Source organism: Scophthalmus maximus, chromosome 8 (assembly GCF_022379125.1).
Source record: "Scophthalmus maximus strain ysfricsl-2021 chromosome 8, ASM2237912v1, whole genome shotgun sequence".
Classification (NCBI taxonomy): domain Eukaryota; kingdom Metazoa; phylum Chordata; class Actinopteri; order Pleuronectiformes; family Scophthalmidae; genus Scophthalmus; species Scophthalmus maximus.
The window spans coordinates 354,252-379,888 of NC_061522.1; the positions used below are offsets into that span (position 1 = coordinate 354,252).

The 25,637-nt window shown below is 47.8% G+C and overlaps 2 protein-coding genes and 2 long non-coding RNA genes across 10 annotated transcripts; 2 read left to right on the forward strand and 2 right to left on the reverse strand.

Moving 5' to 3' along the window:
• Positions 1-45: 45 nt before the first annotated feature.
• On the forward strand, positions 46-8,912 carry LOC118312246. 2 transcript variants are annotated; one of them, XR_007031303.1, is made up of 3 exons: positions 46-182; positions 7,797-8,525; positions 8,666-8,912. It is a non-coding gene; the product is annotated as an uncharacterized LOC118312246 (long non-coding RNA). The 2 variants fall into 2 exon arrangements; XR_004794174.2 differs by lacking the exon at positions 46-182 and adding an exon at positions 6,890-7,524.
• LOC118312232 (calpain-2 catalytic subunit) lies at positions 1,449-9,313 on the reverse strand. Of its 4 annotated transcripts, none has more exons than XM_035636659.2 (22): positions 9,172-9,313; positions 8,777-9,047; positions 8,621-8,690; positions 8,389-8,507; positions 8,174-8,307; positions 7,813-7,981; positions 7,011-7,094; positions 6,833-6,918; positions 6,638-6,712; positions 6,396-6,556; positions 5,942-6,111; positions 5,801-5,812; positions 5,399-5,610; positions 5,286-5,322; positions 5,153-5,218; positions 4,994-5,051; positions 4,846-4,910; positions 4,670-4,738; positions 4,109-4,187; positions 2,251-2,367; positions 2,025-2,083; positions 1,449-1,840 (listed from the first exon to the last, which is right to left on the reverse strand). In XM_035636659.2, exons 2-22 carry the CDS (start codon positions 9,014-9,016, stop codon positions 1,817-1,819), a joined length of 2,106 nt encoding a protein of 701 aa, XP_035492552.2. In that variant the 5' UTR covers positions 9,017-9,047; positions 9,172-9,313; the 3' UTR covers positions 1,449-1,816. The 4 variants fall into 4 exon arrangements, with proteins under 4 accessions (XP_035492552.2, XP_035492553.2, XP_035492554.2 ...); XM_035636660.2 differs by having other exon boundaries at positions 8,777-9,050; positions 9,172-9,311; XM_035636661.2 differs by lacking the exon at positions 9,172-9,313 and having other exon boundaries at positions 5,153-5,164; positions 8,777-9,070.
• Positions 9,314-10,872: 1,559 nt separating this feature from the next.
• capn2b (calpain 2, (m/II) large subunit b) lies at positions 10,873-25,142 on the forward strand. Of its 3 annotated transcripts, XM_035636665.2 has the most exons (21): positions 10,875-11,187; positions 12,302-12,371; positions 15,656-15,774; positions 16,183-16,316; positions 16,549-16,717; positions 16,800-16,883; positions 16,977-17,062; positions 17,167-17,232; positions 17,337-17,497; positions 18,051-18,220; positions 18,345-18,356; positions 18,807-19,018; positions 19,429-19,465; positions 20,087-20,152; positions 20,657-20,714; positions 21,134-21,198; positions 21,509-21,577; positions 21,688-21,766; positions 23,740-23,856; positions 24,731-24,789; positions 24,921-25,142. In XM_035636665.2, the coding sequence occupies exons 1-21, from the start codon at positions 10,951-10,953 to the stop codon at positions 24,942-24,944; spliced, it is 2,094 nt and encodes a 697-aa protein (XP_035492558.1). In that variant the 5' UTR covers positions 10,875-10,950; the 3' UTR covers positions 24,945-25,142. The 3 variants fall into 3 exon arrangements, with proteins under 3 accessions (XP_047190103.1, XP_047190104.1, XP_035492558.1); XM_047334148.1 differs by lacking the exons at positions 24,731-24,789; positions 24,921-25,142 and adding an exon at positions 22,863-22,875 and having other exon boundaries at positions 10,874-11,187; positions 23,740-23,854; XM_047334147.1 differs by lacking the exons at positions 23,740-23,856; positions 24,731-24,789; positions 24,921-25,142 and adding an exon at positions 21,972-22,847 and having other exon boundaries at positions 10,873-11,187; positions 21,688-21,845.
• Positions 19,901-21,259, reverse strand: LOC118312245. Its single transcript, XR_004794173.1, has 4 exons — positions 21,088-21,259; positions 20,913-20,985; positions 20,621-20,751; positions 19,901-20,390 (listed from the first exon to the last, which is right to left on the reverse strand). It is a non-coding gene; the product is annotated as an uncharacterized LOC118312245 (long non-coding RNA).
• Positions 25,143-25,637: the final 495 nt, after the last annotated feature.

A 25,637-nucleotide genomic window follows, 5' to 3' on the forward strand; every position in this document is an offset into this window, starting at 1 on the left:
GAGGGTCTGGAAGGTTCCGGAGGGTCTGGAGGTTCCGGAGGGTCTGGAAGGTTCCGGAGGGTCTGGAAGGTTCCGGAGGGTCTGGAGAGAGAGAGTTGATGCTGCAGGTGCGTCGCCGCGGAGGGAGAGTTCGCACTGGTTCGGGACTCACCTGAGAGAGAGAGAGACGCGCCGAGCGACAGGTGAGACTTCCGCTCGGTCCCTTCAAAGTAAAAGCCCCGTGCTGCTGAGAATAATGAAAACAACATTATATTACAATAACATTATTAACATTAAATCACATTAATGTTTCATTTTTCATTACATGAACTTCTCCTGTCTCCGCTCAGATCAGGGGTCCTGTCAGTTTGTAGTTGACGTGTTCTCCATGGTCATGGGGTCATGGGGTCATGAGGTCAGGGGGCATGAGGTCCTGGGATACTGGGGTCATGAGGTCATGAGGTCCTGGGGTCATGAGGTCCTGGGGTCATGAGGTCATGGGGTGAGGGTTAAGGGTTAAGTGGAGACTGTGTGGATGTTGTCTCTGTATGTGGGCCTGTGATTGGCAGGTTGACTGGTCCAGGTGAAACTCCGCCTCTCGCCCAGTGTGAGCTGTAATTGGCTCCGTGATAATTTACTGTTTAAAGTTAAATGCTCTTAACTTGAAGTTTGATGTCCTGACTTCCTGTGGAGTGATGATAAGCTTGATAACGAAGAGTTGAGTTACAGGAACAGACAAACTGTAACTGTCTGCCTGTCTCTCTATCTATCTCTGTCTGTCTGTCTGCCTGTCTCTCTCTATCTATCAATCTCTTTCTGTCTGCCTGCCTGCCTGTCTGTCTGTCTGTCTCTCTCTCTATCCATCTGTCTCTCTCTCTCTCTTTCTGTCTGTCTGTCTGTCTGTCTCTCTCTCTCTATCAATCTCTTTCTGTCTGCCTGCCTGCCTGTCTGTCTGTCTGTCTCTCTCTCTCTGTCTGTCTGTCTGTCTCTCTCTCTATCCATCTCTGTCTCTCTCTCTCTCTATCTCTTTCTGTCTGTCTGTCTCTCTCTCTCTATCTATCTCTGCCTGTCTGTCTGTCTGCCTGTCTGTCTCTCTATCTATCTCTTTCTGTCTGTCTGTCTGTCTGTCTCTCTCTCTCTATCTCTTTCTGTCTGTCTGTCTGTCTCTCTCTCTATCTATCTCTTTCTGTCTGTCTGTCTCTCTCTCTATCTATCTCTTTCTGTCTGTCTGTCTGTCTCTCTCTCTATCTATCTCTTTCTGTCTGTCGTCTGTGTCTCTCTCTCTCTCTCTCTCTGTCTGTCTGTCCACATGAGGATCTGTTAGTCTTACTGAGGTTTTGTTTGTCCCGTCACACCTGAACACACCCAACATCAGTCATCACTGTCTCTGTGTGTTGTTTTACACACACACACACACACACACACACACACACACAAACACACACACAGATTGAGCAGAGACCTTTGTACATGTCCACATTGTTTTATTTAGATTTTCTAATCCAAAGGAAGTGAGATAAAAGAAACAGAAACAAGCAGCATCACATTCAGATCAGATTTATGAAAATGAATTAACTTAATACTTAATATTGATCAGATTTTTAATGAGGTTAGATTCGTAATTAATTTAAATCAGATTGAAATTACACTTTGATCAAATTAATCAGGTTAAATTTAGGGGAGATTTTAATTTAATTATCAAAGCCTTTAGTTAAATTTAATAAAATAAATGTAATATGTTTAATTAGATCGTTCAATCTGATTCGTTGAATTTAAATCAGATGCCTGCAGGTGTGGCAGGTGAGAACTCCCAGCATGCTCCTGGAGAAGCCACTGGTTAGTTGATGGCGAGGCAGAGCCACTGTAGGAAGAGAAGAACAGTGATCAGTGATGATGTCATGAGGCTGCTGTGTCATGTGACCAATAAAAACAAGGCTGCAGTTGTCGCCGTGGCCTGTCGGGGGCAGCAGAACTGTGCTCTGGTGAGAGCTGCTGGCCCTGGACCAGTTAGACCAGTTAGACCAGTTAGAACAGCAGAGGTTTACCTGCTGCAGGTCCAGTTCGATCTGCCCCCGGTTCTTCTTGTCAAGAGTTCTGAACACTCCTGTGGACAAAAGAACAAAAACTTTACTGTTTCATCTCTGCACCACAGACTGTGAATAAAGAGGCCAACATCACAGCTCCCAGGAGGGAAGCCAAAACATCTGGATCGCCCCCTGGTGGCTGGCTGCTGTATAGCTCATAAACCTCCTAAAGTTTGTTGTGACTTACTGAAGAGAAGCTCCAGACGGATCAAACAACCAATGAAAGAGTCAAAGTCGATGGCGAAACTGGAGTCAGCGAATCGGCCGACGACTTCCTGGATCACAGCGCTGTTCACCTGGAAACCTGCAAACACCAACACTGTTCAACGTCACTTACTTTTAACTGTTGATGTCACATAGGAGAAACTGGTCTCTGCTCCAGACTCATGGTTCAGTGTTGAGTCGTCAATCATGTGACATGTAATGAACCAATCAGAGCAGTTCTCCTCTTCCTCCTCTTCCTCCACACAGTTGCAGGAAGAAGTTCCCCATGTCCAAAACCCCTTAACAGATCCTGGAACTCCTGGGACATCCTCTGCCTTCCCTGGGCCCCTGCAGGAGACCTTTGATGGGCCAGGAACTCCTGGTACAACCCAACAAACTCTCGACCCTCATCCTCATGAACCTGTACAAGGCCCCATGAAGTGCTGGGCAAAAGTATGCATTGTACATAACCAGAAACATAGTGTCTAACTAATTCATAATGTTATCATACACCTTTTTTAAAGTCCAAGATTGCTCAAAACGCTGTTATGGACACAAAAATGGCACACGGCAAAAAATTACATAAACCGTGCGTACGCACACTCTTTATAAATCACACGCCTGTAGGGCGGTGGACAGGCCTGTAGGGGAGGTGGACACGCCTGTAGGGAGTTGGACACGCCTGTAGGGGAGGTGGACACACCTGTAGGGAGGGGGGCACAGGCCTGTAGGGGAGGTGGACATGCCTGAAGGGGAGGTGGACACGCCTGTAGGGGAGGTGGACACGCCTGTAGGGAGGTGGACACGCCTGTAGGGGAGGTGGACACGCCTGTAGGGAGGTGGACACGCCTGTAGGGAGGTGGACACGGCTGTAGGGAGGTGGACACGCCTGTAGGGAGGGGGGCACAGGCCTGTAGGGGAGGTGGACATGCCTGTAGGGGAGGTGGACACGCCTGTAGGGGAGGTGGACACGGCTGTAGGGAGGTGGACACGCCTGTAGGGAGGGGGGCACAGGCCTGTAGGGGAGGTGGACATGCCTGAAGGGGAGGTGGACACACCTGTAGGGGAGGTGGACACGCCTGTAGGGAAGGGGGTACAGGCCTGTAGGGGAGGTGGACACGCCTGTAGGGAGGGGGGCACAGGCCTGTAGGGGAGGTGGACATGCCTGAAGGGGAGGTGGACACACCTGTAGGGGAGGTGGACACGCCTGTAGGGAAGGGGGTACAGGCCTGTAGGGGAGGTGGACACGCCTGTAGGGAGGGGGGCACAGGCCTGTAGGGGAGGTGGACACGCCTGTAGGGAGGGGGGCACACGCCTGTAGGGGAGGTAGACACGCCTGTAGGGAGGGGGGCACACGCCTGTAGGGGATGTGGACAGGCCTGTAGGGGGGGGGCTGCAGTAGTGACTTTGCAGTCCAGGTTTCAGTCTGTCTGATAATAAATGCTCAGTTTCTCAGAGCAAAGGGGAAGTTTCTCTGTGTTGTGTGACCTGTTGAGGAAGTAAAAGGAGTTGGTCCCCAGAGTGAGAGAAAGAAATTGGCTAGCGCTGTGTGAGGCATCAATACTTATAATCGTTCTTATCACATTTACTTTCTACAATCTGACTTTAGTTCACTACCTCACCATCTGTGTCGCTTATTCCCCTTGTTTCCAGAACGGTGCGTACGCCACGTTTATAAGTGAGACCCCTGCTCCTCAGTAACCTCCATGAATCCTGGAATACCATCCTGAATCCCTCCTAAACCTCTGAGAGGACCCTTTTTCAGAACCCATGGAAATTCCTCATGGATTCTAGATCATTGTCAGATCATGAATCTGCTCTCATGGGTGAATGAATCTCACCAGCTTCAGCCAGAGCTGCTCTCATCTCATGACTGCTCACTGTACCAGAACTGTCCGAGTCGTGGCCCTTAAAGACTTCCTGTAGAAGAAGAAGAAGAAGAAGACCTTCATCAGATTTTGATCAATCCAGTGTAACATATCAGAGACATGAGCCTAAAAGAGGCAGATTTCCAGAAGAAGTTCTGCATCAGATTAGACTTAACAGTCAGTAATCAATAGGACTAAAAACTGTGTCCCAACTCAGGGGCCGCATCCTGCAGAAGACTTGGTCTATGTGGTCTAAGAAGGCCACTGCGAAGGCTGAACCAAAATGAGACGGTCTGGTCCACAGTCCCCCTCGTAGACCAGTTAGCTACTTTGAGCTGCTGCACTCGGCCGCCCGGTTATTCGCTGCTTTGTGACGCCATCAGTCTTCTGATGCAGCTCAGAAGGAGGCGGCGCATGATTGGGACACAGCGACAGCTACAGCTACAGACAATTTAGAGTCTCCAATTAACCTAACCCCAGTCTGCATGAGGCAGCAAAATCATAAAAACAAGATGTCTGTTTCTCGGTCGTCACCAGGTATCTCTGGATCTTTGTCCACAGAGTGTGAAACTCCACCAGACCAAGTTTAGTGTCACCGTCCATCTGAAGAGCAGTTAAGGATCCGTCACCTGTTCTACGTCTGGTACAACCAACTGATTTAGAGCTTTGAGGGACAGTTGTCAGTCACAGACTGAGGATCTGAAGGATACGTCCAGCAGGCTGATGATGCTGCGACAGGTCTGCAGACTGAAACCATTGGTTTTCACATCAGACCCTTCAGACAAACATCAGACAGGTCAGTTCACACTGTCAGACAAAGTTCAGGTTCAGATTTTGGTTGAAGGTGAAACTTCTTACTCTGAGCGACCACCTTGTCCAGAATCTGCTGGAGCTCGAAGGCTGAAATTTCAGAGTCCTGTCGACGAAGAACAAAAGCAGACGTGATCATTTTAATCTCTGTTCAGCTAAACAGGAAGTGAAGTCGGCACTCTAAGAAGAGGTTGTGTAGTTTATTACGTTTCCTGAGATCTGGACAAAGAGACGTTTGAAGTGAGGGTCCACGTCGTTGTGTCCGACATCAGGCTGGAAAGAAAAACTTTCACTTTACAGTGTCACTTGTACCCGACTCAAAGTGCAGCTTTCTACAAACCTCGTCTATATCGGCGTCTAGGTCCTCTTCCATCGGACTGAAACACCCAAACAGAAGACATCAGACAGTCACTACAGTCAGAGCCGTGATCAGTGCACCGTGTCCCGTCTCACCTGCTGTGGGCCTCTTTCTCGGTGAACACCCTCAGGATGAAGCTTCCTTTAAGGTGCGGATCGAAGGTGGAAGGGATGATGATGTACTCTCCAGGCGGCAGTTTGAAGCGGTCGAAAACCTCCCTCAGGTTGATGAAGTTCTGACTGCGAGCCACAGCCGCCGTCCTCAGCAGGACGTCCGGGCCCAAGTGGACGTTACTGCGACCTTCAAACTGACCACAAAGGAAGACGGTTGAAACATCACCACGGTGACTGTGGTGAGACAAAACTGAAGCGGACTCAGGCTTCATGAGAGGAAGCTATAGAAATACAATTAATTAGGTTGGATGGGTGGTTGCTTGGTTGGTTGGTTGGTTGGTTGGTTGACGCTGCCTGGTTTGTTCGTTGTTGTAATGAACTCACCTCATCAGGGACCTAAGGAAACACGATACACAAATATCACACAAACAGGAATAACCTCTTCACACTGACTGTTGTGTGTGTGTGTGTGTGTGTGTGTGTGTGTGTGTGTGTGTGTGTGTGTGTGTGTGTGTGTGTGTGTACCTTGTAGATGGTGAATCCGATGGTGTTGAGGTCTCGTCCAAAGCGTCTCTCCCTGCGAGTGTCTTTTTGCATCAGGCCGACCAGGACGGTGCAGCCGTCCTCGCCGTCGTGAGGGTCGTCGTCCACGTCCTGCAGCCGGACGAGGAACTGAGGGTTGGAGCAGAAAGTGGCTGCAGAGACAAAACAGGTCGTCCACTGAGTCAACTAAAGGAACAAACTGTATAAAATCCTGATGCAAACTGAAAAGAGCAGAATGAAGCTGAAGCTCGACGATGGAAACTTCAGCTGGAGCGAGAGGGGAAGCGGCAGAACCACCCTGAGGCTGAAGCGTCTTGTGTTTGATTCTGATATAATCAACACATTCTTTTCTATCATGAAATCTGACTAAAACAAATTTATACTTATTATATTAAATTTATTTTAGGGGACTAAAAGAGAACTAGGTCACTCGTACCGGCATTGTTCCTGCAGCCGCCGGCGGTGGAGCCGACCCTCCACACGCCTTCAAACTCAGCGCAGTTCCAGTGACCGACCTCGTCACTAGTCAGCGTGTCGGGCGTCAGGTTGCAGATGTCAAGACGGGAAAACTGCTGCAGGAAGTCGGCGTAGGACATCCTGCAGGCAACGGAGAGAAGAAGGTCTGAAGTGGTTCATCACAGCGACAGAAGCCTGGACACGGTCTGAGTCCTCACCCACCAGAACTCTCCATCGTCAGCAGAGTGGTCCAGCTTCCTCCTCTCCTCCTCCTCCACGTCGTCCCATTCCGTCGATCTGACAAACAGGAGAACAGGCGGTTGTCAGTTGGAGCGTCAAACCGAGGACATGCTGAAGCATCACGTCTCCTTCACACTGTAAACGGACAGACAGACGGATGAGAAGTGTCGTACTGACTCGTCGCTCCAGGCTCCGGTCCACTCCACTTGACCCCACGGGTTCCTGATCCTCAGCAGCTCCACAGAAGAACCACAGCGAAGCACCTGCAGAACCAACCCGTGGTTTTACCAAACTGGTTCAAACTGGATTTACTGTAGAGTGTCCTGCTGTCTCAAGATCTCCCACAACACCTCACCCGCTCAGCTGCAGTGACGGAGTAGGCGTGGCCTTTCACGAGCTTCTGACCGGTGATGGCCTCCGTATCGTACGAGCTGGAAATCTGACAAACACGAAGGACCGTCAAACTCAAGGAGCTAATCAACAACAAGCTAATAAAGGAGCTATCAAACACAGGCTCATAAAGGAGCTAATAAACAACAAGCTAATAAAGGAGCTAATCAAACACAGGCTCATAAAGGAGCTAATAAACAACAAGCTAATAAAGGAGCTAATCAAACACAGGCTCATAAAGGAGCTAATCAACAACAAAGCTAATAAAGGAGCTATCAAACACAGGCTCATAAAGGAGCTAATCAACAACAAGCTAATAAAGGAGCTAATCAAACACAGGCTCATAAAGGAGCTAATCAACAACAAGCTAATAAAGGAGCTAATCAAACACAGGCTCATAAAGGAGCTAATCAACAACAAAGCTAATAAAGGAGCTAATCAACAACAGGCTAATAAAAGAGCTAATCAACAACAAGCTAGTGAGCTAAACAAGCTACTGAACAAAAAGTTAAATGAGCTAATGGACTTTCTTTTGTCTAAATAAGATCAATGAGATAATTAAAAATTCAGCTAAAGGCTAAAAAGCTAAATGAACTGATGAACAATAAGCTGACAAACTGAATGTGCTACGTGATGCTTCTGGTTAAAACGTTAGCTAACAGTTAGCTCGAACTCGGGGAGTCATCTTTATTCTTGTGAATTCATCGGACATCTGTCGAGCAATCAGAAAAAGGGATTGTATGTGTCTCAGTGTTTTAGACGTTTACGTCGATGGAGCAGCCGAGCAGCGAGCCGAGCTTCAGAGCTTTCGTCATGATGTTGAACAGGAAGGGCGGAGCCTCCTTCAGGTCGTAGCTCTCGGCGATGCCTCCGGTGAAATCCTCAAAACCCTCGACGCTGGAGCCTCCGGTCAGAGCCTCGTACGAACTGCTCACCCTGAAGGAGGAGGCGGGAACAGGAACAGGAAGTGAGCAGCAGGTGTGTTCAGGTGAGTCAGCGGCTTCTACCTGCAGCTCTGTTTGTTTTCCAGGTGCGTCGACGCCGAGTGTTTACTGAGTAAACGCTGCTCCACCCAGCTCCGCCCCCCACGCTCACTTCCTCCTGTCCACCCAGTCACGACCCACTCACTTGGCGTAGGCCTTCTCCAGCAGGGGGCTCCAGAACTCTCGTCCCTCAGCCGAGTGGACAAACAGCAGCTTCCCGTCTCTGGTTGGCAGCCGGTCGTCCACGACGACGTCCACCCACTCCCCGTACTGCCACAGCTGCATGGACACAAAACATCATGTCACTTCCTGTGCAGGCTCCACCCACTCCTTTCTTACCTGTATGTGTGTGTGTGAGACCTGGAAGTGGAAGATGCCGGCGTACTGAGACGTGAAGCTCTGACCAGGAGGTACCACTCTGCTCAGAATCTGAGGGTCCAGAGTCAGAGAGGCGACGGCGGCCAGCAGCCAGCAGTCACCTGACAGACAGAGAGCAGGTCACATGACCACACCTTTGTGTGTGTGTGTGTGTGTGTGTGTGTGTGAGTGTGAGTGTGTGTGTGTGTGTGTGTGTGTGAGTGAGTGTTCGTACCCAGAGCTCCCTGGCAGATGTCTGTTCTCTTTGCTTCATCAACAGTAAACTGAGGATCAGAACACAGCTCCTGATTGGACGAGACGACAGGTGATTAATGACATCATTACCATCATCATCATCATCATCATCATGTGGCGTTTGTCTGTTTCTCACCGACGGCCGTTTCCACTCCACGCCAACGGTCTTGGATGAGTGCCGTCCCAGCTGGTTGTATCCCAGTGCGTCCCAGTCGGCGGGGAAGGTCGGGTCACAGAAGAGCGAGCCGCTCTGCAGACACTCGCTCCGCAGCTGCTCAAAGTCCTGCTGGTTGAAGGGCACGGCGTTGATCCAGCTGCCGACAGCGTCCTCCTCCCGGGCCTTCCTCCTGACCTGCGCCGCCGCCGCGCTCGTCATCACCGAGGTCTGAGCGGGTCGAGTCAGGGATCTGCTGAGAGTCCACATTATCATATCACATTCATTTAGCTGCAGAAAGGCCGGGCCAGAGGGCCACACCCTGCCCGGGAATCAAACCCCCCACCCTCTGTACCAAAGTCAGCGGTGTAACCCACCAAGCTCTATCGATCTACTGTGACTCCACTGAGAGTCTGAGAAGAATCAGCCGGAGTCTGCGAGCGTCTGCTGCTGACGGTGTGTCCGGCGTCTGTCTCCGGTGTGAAGTGTGTGTGAAGTGTGTGAGGGTGAGGACTGTGTGTGTCAGGTAGGAAGGTGGTCAGGTGTGAGGGGGCGGAGCTTTGGTCCAGGTGAAGGAGCAGTGTGATATCAGATGATTAAGTTCCTCAGAGAGCAAACAGTCTGATAAACACTGACACAAACATGGAACAACCAGAGACGGGACATGTCCTCCAGAGACGGGACATGTCCCACAGAGACGGGGACACAAACGGGTCCAGCAGAGCTCACAGGTTGACCTTCATCTACACACCACCTGTCTGTAGATGAACATGAAGACAAAGTGTCACCAGTGTGGTTCAGCTCGTCTGTCAAGATGTAGAGTCAGAAGAGTGCAAACGTTTTTATCAAGAAAGAAAAAACATGATTTAATGATGAAATATTATAAAAACGTTTAACTTTTTTTCTCTAATATTCTTCAGCCTGAAAAAACTTTCATAAAGAAAAAAGTAGTGAAATGGTTTAAAGTTAAACTACAGCCAGGACCTGGTCTCTTCTGGACCTGGTCTCTGCAGGACCTGGTCTCTACTGGACCTGGTCTCTTCTGGACCTGGTCTCTACTGGACCTGGTCTCTACAGGACCTGCTCTCCTCTGGACCTGGTCTCCTCTGGACCTGGTCTATAGGACCTGGTCTCTACAGGACCTGGTCTTTACAGGACCTGGTCTCTACAGCACCTGGTCTTTACAGGACCTGGTCTCTACAGGACCTGGTCTCTACAGGACTTGGTCTTTACAGGACCTGGTCTCTACAGGACCTGGTCTCCTCTGGACCTGGTCTACAGGACCTGGTCTCCTCTGGACCTGGTCTGCAGGACCTGGTCTCTACAGGACCTGGTCTCTACAGGACCTGATCTTTACAGGACCTGGTCTCTTCAGGACCTGGTCTCTACAGGACTTGGTCTCCTCTGGACCTGGTCTCTACAGGACCTGGTCTCCTCTGGACCTGGTCTCTACAGGACCTGGTCTCCTCTGGACCTGCGATAGGACACAGATGTTGGACTCTGGTGGAAACAATAAACCATGAAGTTAATAAACTGTAACAGATGTTTCTGATGTTTATTTCCTGTTGTTGCCAGAGAGAGAGGAGCGAGAGAGAGAGAGAGAGAGAGAGAGAGACAGAGAGAGAGAGATAGACAGAGAGAGATAGAGAGAGAGACATAGAGGGAGAGAGAGAGAGAGACATAGAGGGAGAGAGAGAGAGAGACAGAGAGAGAGAGAGACCGAGAGAGATAGAGAGAGAGAGAGAGAGAGAGAGAGAGAGACCGAGAGAGAGAGAGAGAGAGAGAGAGAGACAGAGAGAGATAGAGAGAGAGACATAGAGGGAGAGAGAGAGAGGGAGACAGAGAGAGAGATAGAGAGAGAGACATAGAGAGAGAGAGAGAGAGACCGAGAGAGATAGAGATAGAGAGAGAGACATAGAGAGAGAGACATAGAGGGAGAGAGAGAGAGAGAGAGAGACATAGAGAGAGAGACATAGAGGGAGAGAGAGAGAGAGGGAGACAGAGAGAGAGATAGAGAGAGAGACATAGAGGGAGATAGAGAGAGAGAGAGAGAGAGAGAGAGAGAGAGATCAGGCTCCTCCCCCTCGGGCGGACTTGTGTCTGAGTCTTCGTGGTGAACGGAGTTGAGAGAAGAAGTTCCTCTGTCTCGTCTCATCATGTCCGGCGTCGCGTCCACCCTCGCCAAGCAGCGGGCCATGGCCGCCGGGTTCGGCACCAACGCCAACGCGACGCGGTACCTGAACCAGGACTTCGCCGCGCTGCGCGCGCAGTGTCGCTCCGCCGGGAAACTCTTCTGCGACCCGAGCTTCCCCGCCGCGCCCTCGGCGCTGGGCTTCAACGAGCTGGGCCCCGCCTCCCACAAGACCCGCGGCGTGACCTGGAGGAGGCCCACGGTAAGGACCCGGACCCGGGCCCGGACCCGGACCCGGGCCTGGTTCAGGATGGGTGGGTTAGTTTGGCTGAGTGGGTGGGGTTGGAGGGGCGGGGTGGCTGGAGGGGGAGGGGGAGGGGGGCAGAAAACTGAGGCAACTCATACCTGAGAGAACACACACACACACACATAAATTAACTTCTATCTGCACTATTATGCTCAGAGACATTTTATTTATATACTTCTATTCATATCCTTTAATACATGTTCTGTTTTACTAACTGTTCTTTTAAAGTGACGTATGTCTGCTGTGCAAAGTGGGAAAAGTTTTTAAAGATTTCGTGCACAGTTTTACATGTGCAATGTCAATTAAAGGCTTCTATTCTATTCTTCTGCACACACACACACACACACACACACACACACACACACGTCGTACTTTACGAACATCTCACTTGAGTCTGATGGAAACTGCTGATGACAGTGATGTCATCATGGTTAACATTACTATCACTTTGTCATGTGACAGTGACTGTATATAAAGACCATCAATAACTTTATCAGTGACTGTATATAACGACAATCAGTGACCAGGGGGCGGGGCTTATGACCTGTACTGCAGCCAGACACCAGGGGGCGATCATGATGATTTGACTTCATGTCGTCCATCTTTACAGAGATCCTGAATATCAGAGTGTTGAGTCACTACACTCAGGATCAGTGGAGTTGAGGAAGTCACATCCAATAACCACACACACACACACACACACACACACACACACACGCACACACACTCACACTGTACTTTCCCCAGTGACCTCGTGCCCATGTGTCATTGAATGATTCTCAGTCTGAAGCAGGAAGAAACTCAACATGTGATGTTTTAATGTTTCCACACTTCAACTGACTTTGTGCACATGAAACATTAACATGAGTCTGGAGGCTGACGGCAACAACAACGACAACAACATCAGCAACAGGGACAACATCAACATCAACAACAACAACAACAACAACAACATCAACAACAACATCAACAACAGCGACAATGCGGCGTCGCTCTGTGGCCTCACTGCTGACGTGTTCTCAGTGAATGATCATGTGATTACATCTGTCTCGTCTCTGTCGTCCAATAGGAACTGGTCTCCAGCCCTGAGTTCATCGTGGGCGGAGCCACCAGGACCGACATCTGCCAGGGAGCTCTGGGTGAGTTTTCTTTACTGTCCCTGAACACACCACAGTCTGCTGAACGTCAGTAGAACAGTGAATAAGGCCAGAGACAGACAGACAGACAGACAGAGAGAGAGACAGACAGACAGGTACAGACAGACAGAGAGAGAGACAGACAGACAGACAAGCAGACAGACAGAGAGAGAGACAGACAGACAGGTACAGACAGACAGAGAGAGAGACAGACAGACAGACAGACAGACAGAGAGAGAGACAGACAGAGAGACAGACAGACAGACAGAGTCAGACAGACAGACAGACAGTCAGACAGACAGACAGAGTCAGACAGACAGACAGACAGACAGAGAGAGAGACAGACAGACAGACAGACAGACAGAGAGAGACAGACAGACAGACAGAGTCAGACAGACAGACAGACAGAGAGAGAGACAGACAGGTACAGACAGACAGAGAGAGACAGACAGACAGACAAACAGAGAGAGACAGACAGACAGAGTCAGACAGACAGAGAGAGAGAGAGACAGACAGGTACAGACAGACAGAGAGAGACAGACAGACAGAGTCAGACAGACAGACAGACAGAGAGAGAGACAGACAGGTACAGACAGACAGACAGAGTCAGACAGACAGACAGACAGACAGACAGAGAGAGAGACAGACAGGTACAGACAGACAGAGAGAGACAGACAGACAGACAGACAGACAGACAGACAGACAGAGAGAGACAGACAGGTACAGACAGACAGAGAGAGACAGACAGACAGAGTCAGACAGACAGACAGAGAGAGAGACAGACAGACAGGTACAGACAGACAGAGAGAGACAGACAGACAGACAGACAGACAGACAGAGAGAGAGACAGACAGGTACAGACAGACAGAGAGAGACAGACAGAGTCAGACAGACAGACAGACAGACAGACAGACAGACAGAGAGAGACAGACAGACAGACAGAGTCAGACAGACAGACAGACAGACAGACAGAGAGAGAGACAGACAGGTACAGACAGACAGAGAGAGACAGACAGACAGACAGAGTCAGACAGACAGACAGAGAGAGAGACAGACAGGTACAGACAGACAGACAGAGAGAGACAGACAGACAGACAGAGTCAGACAGACAGAAAGACAGAGAGAGAGACAGACAGGTACAGACAGACAGAGAGAGACAGAGAGAGAGAGAGACAGGTACAGACAGACAGACAGAGAAAGAGACAGACAGACAGACAGAGTCAGACAGACAGGCAGACAGAGACACAGACAGACCGAGAGAGAGAGACAGACAGACAGGCAGACAGACACAGAGAGAGAGAGACAGACAGACAGACAGACAGACAAACAGAGACAGACAGACAGACAGACAGACAGACAGAGAGGGAGACAGTCAGACAGACAGACAGACAGACAGAGAGACAAACAGAGAGACAGTCAGACAGACAGACAGGCAGACAGAGAGACAGTCAGACAGACAGAGAGAGAGAGACAGACAGACAGAAAGACAGACACAGAGAGAGAGACAGACAGACAGACACACACAGAGAGAGACAGACAGACAGGTACAGACAGACAGAGAGAGACAGACACAGAGAGAAAGACAGACAGAGAGACAGACAGACAGACAGACAGAGAGAGAGACAGACAGACAGAAAGGTACAGCCAGAGGGAGAGTCAGAGAGACAGAGAGAGAGTCAGACAGATAGACAGAGAGAGTGAGAGTCAGACAGTCAGACAAGTACAGACAGACAGACAGACAGACAGGTACAGACAGACAGAGAGAGTCAGACAGACAGACAAGTACAGACAGACAGACAGGCAGACAGACAGACAGAGAGAGAGAGACCGAGTGAAGTGGGCGTGTCTTTTTTCTTGACTATACAAAGGTCGTTATTGAAACTGAACCTGGATCTGTGATTAGAGGGTGCCGCCGCGCTGAGCCCTGATTGGCTGAGCAGGAGGAACAACAGGAAGAGACCTGTCCGCTCTTGTTAGAGGACGAGAGACACTCACTGAAACATCAGAGAGAGAGGGCGGGGTTATGAGCTGTCAGCACACACACACACACACACACACACACACACACACACACACACACAGTAACAGTGACACACCCTGGCAGTGTTGTGGTTGTGGTGTGTGCGTCAGCAGTCTGTCTCTGTGCAGCTGCAGCAGATTCTCTGAGTTGTGTAATGTAACATTGATAATGTTCAAACATGTAGAAACAACAAGACTCAACTCATTTCTCTTAAAAGTTCATATTGTCCCTTTCTGGTGTTTTATTTGAAGTTTTAATCCTTAAGAAGATTTTTTTTTTTTAATCTCAATATGGTTTTATATTCTTTTTAAGGAGCTCTGCGAAGAAACAGATCAACGTTGGCCTGTCTAATTGATATGTTCAATTCAATTCAATTAATTTTCTATTTGTATTTCGCAAATCATACCATACATTGTCTCAAAGCACTTTACATAATGATGTCAATGTAACAATATTACAGGGAATACCCAACAAATCCGACAAAGAGCAGCATTTTGCGACTGTGGAGAGAGCGATCTGCTGAGCTGCTGCTGGTCCACCTCTCCACCTGTCCACCTGTCCAGATGTCCAACAGCCGCTGCTCCGCAGTCCCAGCGGCTGTTGGACATCGCGGGCCGCGGCCGACACCGGTTACTGAGGAATTTTGCAAAGGTCAAATAATTCAGGGTTAGTTCTGGTCTCTTGTATTAATCTCCCAATGAATCCTGTACAATGATGTGGCTTCATGATTGTTCTCGTGTTGTTGGTCGCTCAGCAACAGAATGACGGTGAGCGCTGGGGGCGGGGCTGGAGGCAGAGACTGTGTCACTATAGCATCACATTTCTGGGGCATCGTAAACAAAATCAGCTGCTGAATGTAGAACGTGTGTATTTGTCTGTTATTACAGACCGAGACCTTATTTATTATCAAAAAAAGCCAGGAAATTTCAATTTTGACCATATGGGCCCTTTAAGTTTCTGGTCCAGAGTGAGACCTCTCAACATCAATAAATCAGTTTTTTTTCTCAGTTTCTCTTTTACAACTTTTTGTTGTTTGAAGTTCCTCTTTGATTCCGAGGTGTCCGTCACGTCCTCTGATGTCTCAGGAACTTCTGGAGGCAGTTTCTTCCGATTTGGTTCAAATGTTCTCTCGGCCTCGCGGATGAACTCATAAGATATTGGTGGTGTAAGGTCATAGGAAACTCTGAGCTCACAAATTATGTTTTCGGGCCAAAAATTGAGAATTATTAACATAAATTATTCTCACGAATGTCCGACGTGTGTCCAGGTGACTGCTGGCTGTTGGCGGCCATTGCCTCCCTGACCCTGAATGAATATGTGATGGCAAGGGTCGTTCCCTCCGACCAGGGCTTCGGTGACGACTACGCCGGCATCTTCCACTTCCAGGTACCAGATGTTTGACATCAGCAGTGTTGGTCTGTTGTTTAAAAGCCTATTGTCAGTGACATAATTGTTATACAAATAACTGAGCTGTGTTAGGACAGAGGTTAAACTATGAGGTGAAAACATATGAGGGTAACGAATGCCCAAGTAAAACTAGATGGGGCCGAACACGGAACCCTGTGGAACTAAAAACCTAATGGGATTAGGCAAAAATCCTGCAGGAGGTTCTTTGGAGAACTCAAGGCTCTACTCAGTTCTTTAGAATCACAGCTTCTACATCTTCTAATTCCCTCTTTGTCCATAAGTGATAATTTGTTTAAACGTTGGGAGACAGGAAGTAGGATTCAGACCCTCAGGAGAGACTTTTGAAGTTAATGTCTCTGACTCGTCTCGTCCGTCTCTGTTCTGTAGTTCTGGCAGTTCGGGGAGTGGGTGGACGTGGTGATCGACGACCGTCTGCCCGTCAAAGACGGAGAGCTGATGTTCGTCCACTCGGCCGAGGGGAGGGAGTTCTGGAGCGCTCTGCTGGAGAAAGCCTACGCCAAGTAAGACCGATAGATAAGTAGATAGATAGATGGATGGATGGATGGATGATGGATGGATGGATAGATAGATGGATGGAGGATAGATATATAGATGGATAGATAGATAGATAGACAGATAGATAGATGGATGGTTGATGGATGGACGATGGATCGATGGATCAATGGATAGATAGATAGATGGATAGATATATGGATGGATAGAGTTTGATGCTCAGCCTGATCTGCTCTACAGGGTGAGCGGCTGCTACGAGTCGTTGTCTGGTGGTTCGACCACCGAGGGCTTCGAGGATTTCACGGGAGGCATCGCTGAGAACTACGACCTCCAACGACCTCCGTCCAACATGTTCCAGATCATCAAGAAGGCGTTGGAGGCCGGAGCGCTGCTGGGTTGCTCCATTGACGTGAGTCTGGAGGTTTTTCTACCTGCACACATTTAGATACCAGAAGTGTGATGATACAGTCTCTGTTGGTGTGTCGGCGCAGATCACGAGCGCCGCAGACTCCGAGGCCGTCACTCGTCAGAAGCTGGTGAAAGGCCACGCCTACTCACTGACTGGTGCTGTGGAGGTAACGTCGCTTCCCAAAGATGATGGTTGAGATCAGATGAGGAGACGTGAAACCAGAGGAGAATGACACGTTGTTTTGTTTGTTTGAGTCCAGGTGAACTACCGGGGTCGACAGGAGAAGCTTGTGAGGATGAGGAACCCCTGGGGTCAGGTGGAGTGGACCGGAGCCTGGAGCGACGGGTAACCACAGCTACCACAGCAGCTGAAAACAACAGCTTCATAACAGACGTGTTGTTGTCAGGTGCTGCATGAAGACATGACATTGTCATTATGTGCTGCCACAGATCATCAGAGTGGAGCTCTGTGCAGGGAGAATGTCCACACGCCAACGCAGAGGACGGGGAGTTCTGGTGAGTCGAGTCTCTGGAATATTCCACCAGGACAGTTAAACCTTGGGCTCGACCCACTAGTGGCTGTGGGGTGAGCGCTCTTCTTCTCTGTCCCACCTCTGCAGGATGTCCTTCAACGACTTCTTGCGTAACTACTCTCGTATCGAGGTGTGCACCCTGACCCCCGACACCATCGGTGACGACTCCGTCAAACACTGGAGCGTCAGCAAGTTCGACGGCACCTGGAGGAGAGGGTCCACGGCCGGAGGCTGCAGGAACCACCCCTGTTAGTACTTGTCCCAAAACGAGGTTCCTCAGCAGAGATCAGGGTTGTCTCTGTCTGCTCCGACCTAAATGAACATGGGGGATGTTTGTTCTTCCCCTGTCCCCCACGTGGAACCAACTTTGAGATCTTTGGGTTCTTGAGGGTCTTTATGTGGGTTTCTGTTATAAGTGTCAACCCACTGGACGTCACCCGTTGGTTTGTGAGCTGCCTCGAGTTTCACATTTTGACCAGGTGCATCGTTTTCTGGACCTAGTGACTACGTCCATTTTTATACAGTTTATATTGACACTACGTCGCTAACGTTAGCATTAGCAGCTGTTTACTCACCAATCCATCAGAGACGAGCTTCTTCCCTCCAGAGGTGAAAATAACTCTGACGTTAACTCTTGTTTTCTTCTACTAAAGTTAGCATGCTAACCAGCTAGCCGCGGCCCGTCTGCTGGTCTTGTAAACACAGCGGTGGTGGATGCTCCTGATCAGAGACCATCAGAGACCTGCTCCCGGTTGAGAGTGATGCTCCGGATCTAACTGGAAGATGTTTCTTCCTCCGCAGACACTTTCTGGACGAATCCACAGTTTGTGATCAGGCTGGAGGAGGAGGATGACGACCCGGATGATGGTGAAGTGGGCTGCAGCTTCCTGGTCGGTCTGATCCAGAAGAACCGCAGGAGGCTGCGGAAGCAAGGCGAGGACATGCACACCGTCGGGTTCGCCATCTACGAGGTGAGAAGTCAAGACGCGTAGGTTCGCTTACGAAGAAACGACTCAAATGTGTATGACACACAAATCATGTTCTTTTAATGAACAAACATCCATGTATCATTTTTTTGTCTTTGTTTTATTTCAGGTTCCGAAACAGGTGAGCACCGGACCCCTTCAAACTTCCTCCCAGGACACGTCGCACGTTCTACATTCATCTGTCTGTAAATGTTCTGACTCGTTCATGTCGGACTGTGAACCTTTATTTAAAAGACCAAAGTCACTGTTGGTTCAGTTCATATCCGTGTGATTTAAAAACAAAACCAAGAAGACAAACATGGAGCAATATTTTGATAATAACCTGATTAAGACATGTAAACAGCATCTTCTGATGAACTTAACCTGAATGAGGTCGTTCGTCAAATGAGCAATAATCAGATTGAGACACGTGGAGTATTCTGGTCTTCGACCTGAAACAAGTCTGATCATGGTTCTCTGATACTTCAGGGCAGCAGGTAGAGACGTAACGCTGATGCTGATTGGCCAGAACCACATCCTGGTTATGTTAATTTGAGTTGTCCTGATTGGCTGTCCTCCCTCCTTCCCTCAGTTCCACGGGCAGGGGCAGGTGCACCTGGATAAGAACTTCTTCCTGAGCCACGCTCAGACGGCCAAGTCAGAAACCTTCATCAACCTGCGCGAGGTCAGCTCTCGCTTCAAACTGCCGCCGGGCGAGTACCTGATCGTCCCATCCACCTTCGAGCCGCACCTCAACGGAGACTTCTGCATCCGGGTGTTCTCCGAGAAGCAGACGGAGACTGTGTAAGACTGTGTGTGTGTGTGTGTGTGTGTGTGTGTGTGTGTGTGTGTGTGTGTGTGTGTGTGTGTGTGTGTGTGTGTGTGTGTGTGTGTGTGTGTGTGACCCCCCCACCTCCAGAACCACGAGTCCTCAGCCTAGAACAGGAAGCTGCTCTGTGGTCACCAGTCTAATGCTGAATCAACCTTTTCACACCTGGAGTCTGGGTTTACTGTGTGTGTGTGTGTGTGTGTGTGTGTGTGTGTGTGTGTGTGTGTGTGTGTGTGTGTGTGTGTGTGTGTGTGTGTGTGTGTGTGTGTGTGTGTGTGTGTGTGTGTGTGTGTGTGTGTGTGTGTGTGTGTGTGTGTCTGCTGTAAATATTTGAATTTGTGTGTGTGTGTGTGTTCTAACGTGTGTTGATTCTCTGTCCTGTCAGACCGTGTGACGATCCAGTCGAAGCTGAACTCGATGACGTGAGTATCAGTGATCAGAGACAATTCAAAATGGCTGCTGTAACGAACACAAACAAGACAAGTTCAACTCTCAGGTCTGCACGGGTCACGTGATGCTGAAGCTAATTAGTTTAGCTTAGCTTATTTGATCTTATCTTATTTTAGTTTATCTTAAATTATTTTATTGTATCTCATCTTAGTTTAGCTTAGCTTAGCATTGAGTGGGAACAGAGGGAAACAGCTAGCCTGGCTCTGTCCACAGCAAGAGTCCGGGTTAAATTTCTTAGACACTCATTAAACGAGTCGTTCTCTGATCACATGACTGGACAAACTGTCTCCTGATTGGACAAAGTTTAATCCCTTCGGGCTCCTCGATCCTGACCCTGACGTTACATAATTAAATGAATATTAATAAGTTCATGTGCAATAATGATAAATACTTAATGGATTAATTGATGAAATGAATCAAAGATTAATTTAATCTCATGTTAAAAAAACGATTACAACAATTAAAAACAAAATATAAAGTTCTTTTCATCTGATCCATTTTACTGAGTCTGCAGTTTGTTCCCTGTTTCACTTTGCTCAGTCAATAAAGTTTTGCTTCCGTGTTGTGATTGTTCTGCGGGTGTTTGTGTCCAGGAGACGGTGTCTGACGAGGAGGTGGACGCAGGATTCAGAGGCCTCTTTGCTAAACTCGCCGGAGATGTACGTTCTCTGTTCTTCTGTTCACGCCAACTATCTCGTCTGCGTCATCGTCAACAAACTCAAACACAACCTGTGACCAGCAGAGTTTCCAAACGTCTCTGGTTCAGAGGCCGGAAAAACTCAAACATACAAAAATAATCCTGCATTTATTAAAACTTCATAACACGATGATTAACTGAACTTGTTTGCAGCTAGAGGTTTTCTGGATGATGGTACCTGCAGTACCATGGCTGACCACCTGTCAGAGTGGAGACGCCATGTCAGATCTAGTAATTCATCCTCTGTAGACAGTGAGGACCAATCAGAGCAGAGCCCTGTTGGGTCTATTTTCAGATAAAGCTAATCCGTCGTCAGGCAGCGAACAGCTGAGAATAACATTCACATATTTTCACAGTGCAACACTGGAGCTACATGCTAACAGCTAACACAGGAGGAGGTCCTGACTTAGCATCAACATCATCATCAAACCTTGTCTGATTGGTTGTTGCTCCGGTTGTGTTTCAGGACATGGAGATCTCGGCCGTGGAGCTCAGGACCATCATGAACAAGATTGTCGCCAAAAGTGAGTTCACCTGAAGTTTCGACACGTTTCACCTGAGCTGCAGGGAAGCAATCAGAGACTCAGAAAGAGACCTGACCAGCCAATCAGTCGACCTGTCACCTCCGGCTCAGAGAGAGTTTACATTAGCATAACCGCTAAAGCTGTCTCAGCCACAACTAGCAAACAAGCTACCGAATAAAAGATGCTGACGACACTCACTGTTCTGACGCGTCTCCAGCTTTTGAGTCTCAGACATGCGCTGATCTCTCATTGGTCAACCTCGCAGTAGCAGCTGTGGTGGGCGGGGCATATTCATAGATCCACAATTAGGAAGAAGTTGGACGTAAGCGTAGATTATTTTCGTGTTAAAGTGAAGTCAAACAAAGTGATTTACTGTGAGATGTGTCTGGACGGGAACTTTAACTTCCTGTTTCCAACAGGAACTGACATCAAGACTGACGGTTTCAGTATGGAAACCTGCAGGATCATGGTCAACCTCATGGACGTATCCTTCAACAGACAGACAGACAGACAGTCAGACAGAGACAGACAGACAGACAGACAGAGACAGACAGACAGACAGTCAGACAGAGACAGACAGTCAGACAGACAGACAGACAGACACACAGTCAGACAGTCAGACAGACAGACAGTCAGACAGACACACAGTCAGACAGATAGACAGACAGACAGATAGAGACAGACAGACAGACAGACAGACAGAGACAGCCAGCAAGTCAGACAGACAGACAGACAGACACAGTCAGACAGACAGACAGCTGATGAAGCGTCAGTGATCTTTGACCCTGCTGCAGGACAGTGGGAACGGGAAGCTTGGCCTCGGGGAGTTCGCTACCTTGTGGAAGAAGGTCCAGAGATACTTGGTGAGACGTCGCCTCTCACCTTCACACACTAATGTCTCACATTACCTGATGGTTTAACAAACGTCTGTCTGTCTGTCTGATTGTCTGTCTGTCTCTCTGACTGTCTGAAGTCCATCTACAAGAACAATGACTCGGACAACTCGGGGACGATGAGCACACCAGAGATGAGAGTTGCCTTCAAAGACGCAGGTCAGGTTTCATTTCACAGACACAGACTCTCACCGTGCGTCTGTCACCACAGACACAGACACAGACTCCAGCCACCTCAGTCTGTGTCTGTCGTCAATATCAAGTTGATTATTTGTTTTTCACCCCAGCTGCTGTGTTGACCTCTGACCTCCTGTCAGCTGTGTCCTGTCTGTCTGCATTCACAAGGAGCGCTTGTTGAAATCTTGCCATTCTCTCATGGGGTTCTGTGCAGAAGCCTCCGGCAGACTTCTCCAGCCCTGATCTCATTGGTCGACTCAGACTCCACTTGGCGGAATCAGTTTTTCAAAGTGAAATTGTTCTAATCACCTTTGTGGTCCTGATCCAGAACAGGACTAACTAGAAAGATTAGTTAGAAGGCTAATGTTAGTGAATGTTCCATTTACTTGTAAATTTATATAATTACGTAAATATTTTGTGACATAAAATGTCTAACAGATCAAGAGTCACACACTGCCATCCCATTATGTCCTTCACCAGGTGTGTGTGTGTGTTAGAGACCGTGTGTTGTGGGAGGAGCCAAAGGCCCACAGTGTGTCTATAAACACCATTTCTCCGGTCTGATACTGACTCGGCCCACATTAGGGGGCGATAACTTTAATATAAACTTCATAACAGAGAGACTCTGTGACATCATCGACCTCATGACGTCATGAGATGATGAATTTTGATAAAAGTGATATTAAAACCATTCACGTGTTTGATCTGAGTCACGTGGTTCAGGTCACAGATCAAACACATGAGTGAGTTTCCTTCAGTTGCTTCCTCCAGAGAAACAGATCAACATCAGTGAGTCATGGTGGTTTTCCTCCTACCGACTCTGACTCACTCCTCTGTCGTTAGAGGAAAACTCTTGAATCATCGTCTTTCATCCAGAGCTGTGGTTCCCTCCCAGGAATGTTTCCTCCCAGGAATGTTTCCTCCCAGGCCTTGGGAGGAATGTTTCCTCTCTAAACATCTCTTCAGTTTTCACACAGGAATCTGCTCACTAACTTCTTCTTCTTCTGTGTTTCTGTCTCACTGAACTAAACTGGTGATGTCTGTGTGTTTCCTCTGCTGCTGCTGTCTGGACTGTCAGTTAACTGATGATGGTACGTTACGTCCTGCTGACGAGCAGCTGTGTTAGCGTTAGCAGTCTGAGCGTGAACGTGTTGATCAGGAGACAAGACATTGTGATATATGTGATTATTTTTTTAAACAGGGTCAGTTTCTTTTTAAAGACGGTGCGTAGTACGTACCAGACAACATTGTAACATTAAATATTTTGTTTTAACAGGAGAAATATTTTCCTCGTTACATTGAGAAAACTGAGTAAATATGTTACACATTTCTGCATAAAACATCTTCTAGTGGAACTCACACAAATGAAAGCGCTCTAATCCGCAAGAAAACCACATTCCATGATCTGATCCTGCTGAAAGCTAACTAGCCTAGCTTAGCAGAGGAGCAGTAATCCTACATCTAAGCCTCTGATTCTACTTTACAGTTAAACTATAAATCAAACATTTAAACTGTGCGGTTTATGTGATTTGGATTTAATTAAAGTGAAGTAAATAATTTTGTATTCTCATATTAGCATTGTAAGTTTTCCAGAACGAAAGGACGTGAAGATGGAAGATGTCATTTGTTGACAGATTACAGACTGGAAGGTTTTTGCTTAAAATTAAATATCTGATCAAAATCAAAGTACTTTGTTGTAATACAACTTTAACATTTACGCAAATCCATTAAATTACACTGAATCAGTATATGTAAGTAAAATAACAGTAAAGTACAGTTGTACTGCTGTTAGCTGTAGCATCATTCATGCTAATGGTGATAAATCTGAAAAGAGAATTGTACATATTCAATGATTAAACGTTAAAACCTCATGTTTGTTATATATGATTGAAAAATGATGTTAGCATGACGATAATCTGACTGCGTTTGAACTTCCTGTCGTCCTCCTCCTCCAGGCTTCACTCTCAATAACTCCATCTACCAGCTGCTGGTGGCTCGGTACTCCGACCCCGACATGACCATCGACTTCGACAACTTCGTGGCCTGTCTGATGAGGCTGGAGATGATGTTCAGTGAGTCCACGGTTCATTAAGCTCACAGAGCTAACAGCTAATGGAAGGACAGCTGACAGAGCTAACAGCTAATGGAAGGAAAGCTAACCGAATGACAGCTAACAGAGCTAACAGCTAACAGAGCTAACAGCTAACGGAAGGACAGCTTACAGAGCTAACAGCTAACAGATCTAACAGCTAACGGAAGGACAGCTTACAGAGCTAACAGCTCACAAAATAACAGCTAATGGAAGGAAAGCTAACAGAATGACAGCTACAGCTTACGGAAGGACAGCTAACAGAGCTAACAGAATGACAGCTAACAGAGCTAACAGCTAACGGAAGGACAGCTAACAGAGCTAACAGCTAACGGAAGGACAGCTAACAGAGCTAACAGAATGACAGCTAACAGCTAATGGAAGGAAAGCTAAAAGAATGACAGCTACAGCTTACGGAAGGACAGCTAACAGAGCTAACAGAATGACAGCTAACAGAGCTAACAGCTCACAAAATAACAGCTAATGGAAGGAAAGCTAACAGAATGACAGCTACAGCTTACGGAAGGACAGCTAACAGAGCTAACAGAATGACAGCTAACAGAGCTAACAGCTAACGGAAGGACAGCTAACAGAGCTAACAGCTAACGGAAGGAAAGCTAACAGAGCTAACAGAATGGCAGCTAACAGCTAATGGAAGGAAAGCTAAAAGAATGACAGCTAACACTAATGGAATGACAGCTAACAGAACTAACAGCTAATGGAAGGAAAGCTAACAGATCAGGAAAACATGATGATTTGAATAATTATTGATAACAGGACAGATTGTTTCTGGATGTGTAGAGTCAGACGATAGCTCTGATTGACTTTAAATCGTGTGATGTCATCTTCCTCTGCAGAAATCTTCAGGAAGCTCGATGCCCACAACAGCGGCTCCATCGAGCTCGACTTCAACCAGGTGAGAACCAACAAACAAACAGACTCGACAATGTAAAACTTGTTTACACTGTGACTCTCAGAACCAGAACCAGAACCTGGTCCCAGTAGGTCTATAACGTCAACAACATCCTGTTCTTTGTCCGACTGCAGTGGTTGAACTTCGCCATGATCTGAGCCGTGACTCCGCGTTCGCCCGGAGCCTCAGTGTAACAGCGCCCCCTCCCTGTTTACAGCAGAACGCCCTCTTCCTGTTTACAGCCACCGCTTCTATAAACGCCAGATTTTTTCTATGTGAGACTTGTGTCTTCTCATCTATACACTACTGTATCTGACTGACGCGTCATATAAAATCAATAAACGTATCCACAACAACGTCTTGTGCTTCAGTCATTTTTGACTTCAGTTAAACTGTTCCACTGTTTAGAGACGAGCTGCGAGCTTAGCTGCTCAATAATCACAAAATATGGTGGTTACTGCTAAGAATTATATCTGATTGGCAAATTATGCTAACATTAACTTGCATGCTAAAATTTAATTTTGGGGCAAATTTGCTCAATATGTATTTTTATTTGATTCTCCAAACAGCAGACCATAGACTGGTTGTGTCAGAGCTTCTTGATCACTGGAGCGCTAACAATAACTAGTGTCTTTTACAGATCCAGGACTTTATCTTAGCTATGCACACTGACTGGGAGCATAAAACTCCACTGAAATCAACAATAAACATTATTCATTGTGACTTTTTAAGCCTCAGAAAACAGATGTTGGTGAATTTGAGTCACAGAGGATGTGGCTAACAAGCTAACGCTTAACAACATAAAGAATGTACATCTGTTGAGACATTAGCTGACACGCTAGCAAACAATG

What these genes read in the sequence shown, in the direction of transcription:
- capn2b (XM_035636665.2), top strand. Translation starts at nt 10,951, where the DNA reads ATGTCCGGCGTCGCGTCCACCCTCGCCAAGCAGCGGGCCATGGCCGCC. An exon ending in TGCTGGGTTGCTCCATTGAC is followed by an intron (nt 16,718 to 16,799) that starts GTGAGTCTGGAG and finishes GTGTCGGCGCAG; the next exon opens with ATCACGAGCGCCGCAGACTC. An exon ending in GAACAAGATTGTCGCCAAAA is followed by an intron (nt 20,715 to 21,133) that starts GTGAGTTCACCT and finishes TGTTTCCAACAG; the next exon opens with GAACTGACATCAAGACTGAC.
- LOC118312232 (XM_035636658.2), bottom strand. Translation starts at nt 9,070, where the DNA reads ATGATAATGTGGACTCTCAGCAGATCCCTGACTCGACCCGCTCAGACC. An exon ending in GGACAAGGTGGTCGCTCAGA is followed by an intron (nt 4,911 to 4,993) that starts GTAAGAAGTTTC and finishes GTTTGTCTGAAG; the next exon opens with GGTCTGATGTGAAAACCAAT. An exon ending in AGCAGCTCTGGCTGAAGCTG is followed by an intron (nt 2,368 to 4,108) that starts GTGAGATTCATT and finishes TGGTGTTTGCAG; the next exon opens with GTTTCCAGGTGAACAGCGCT.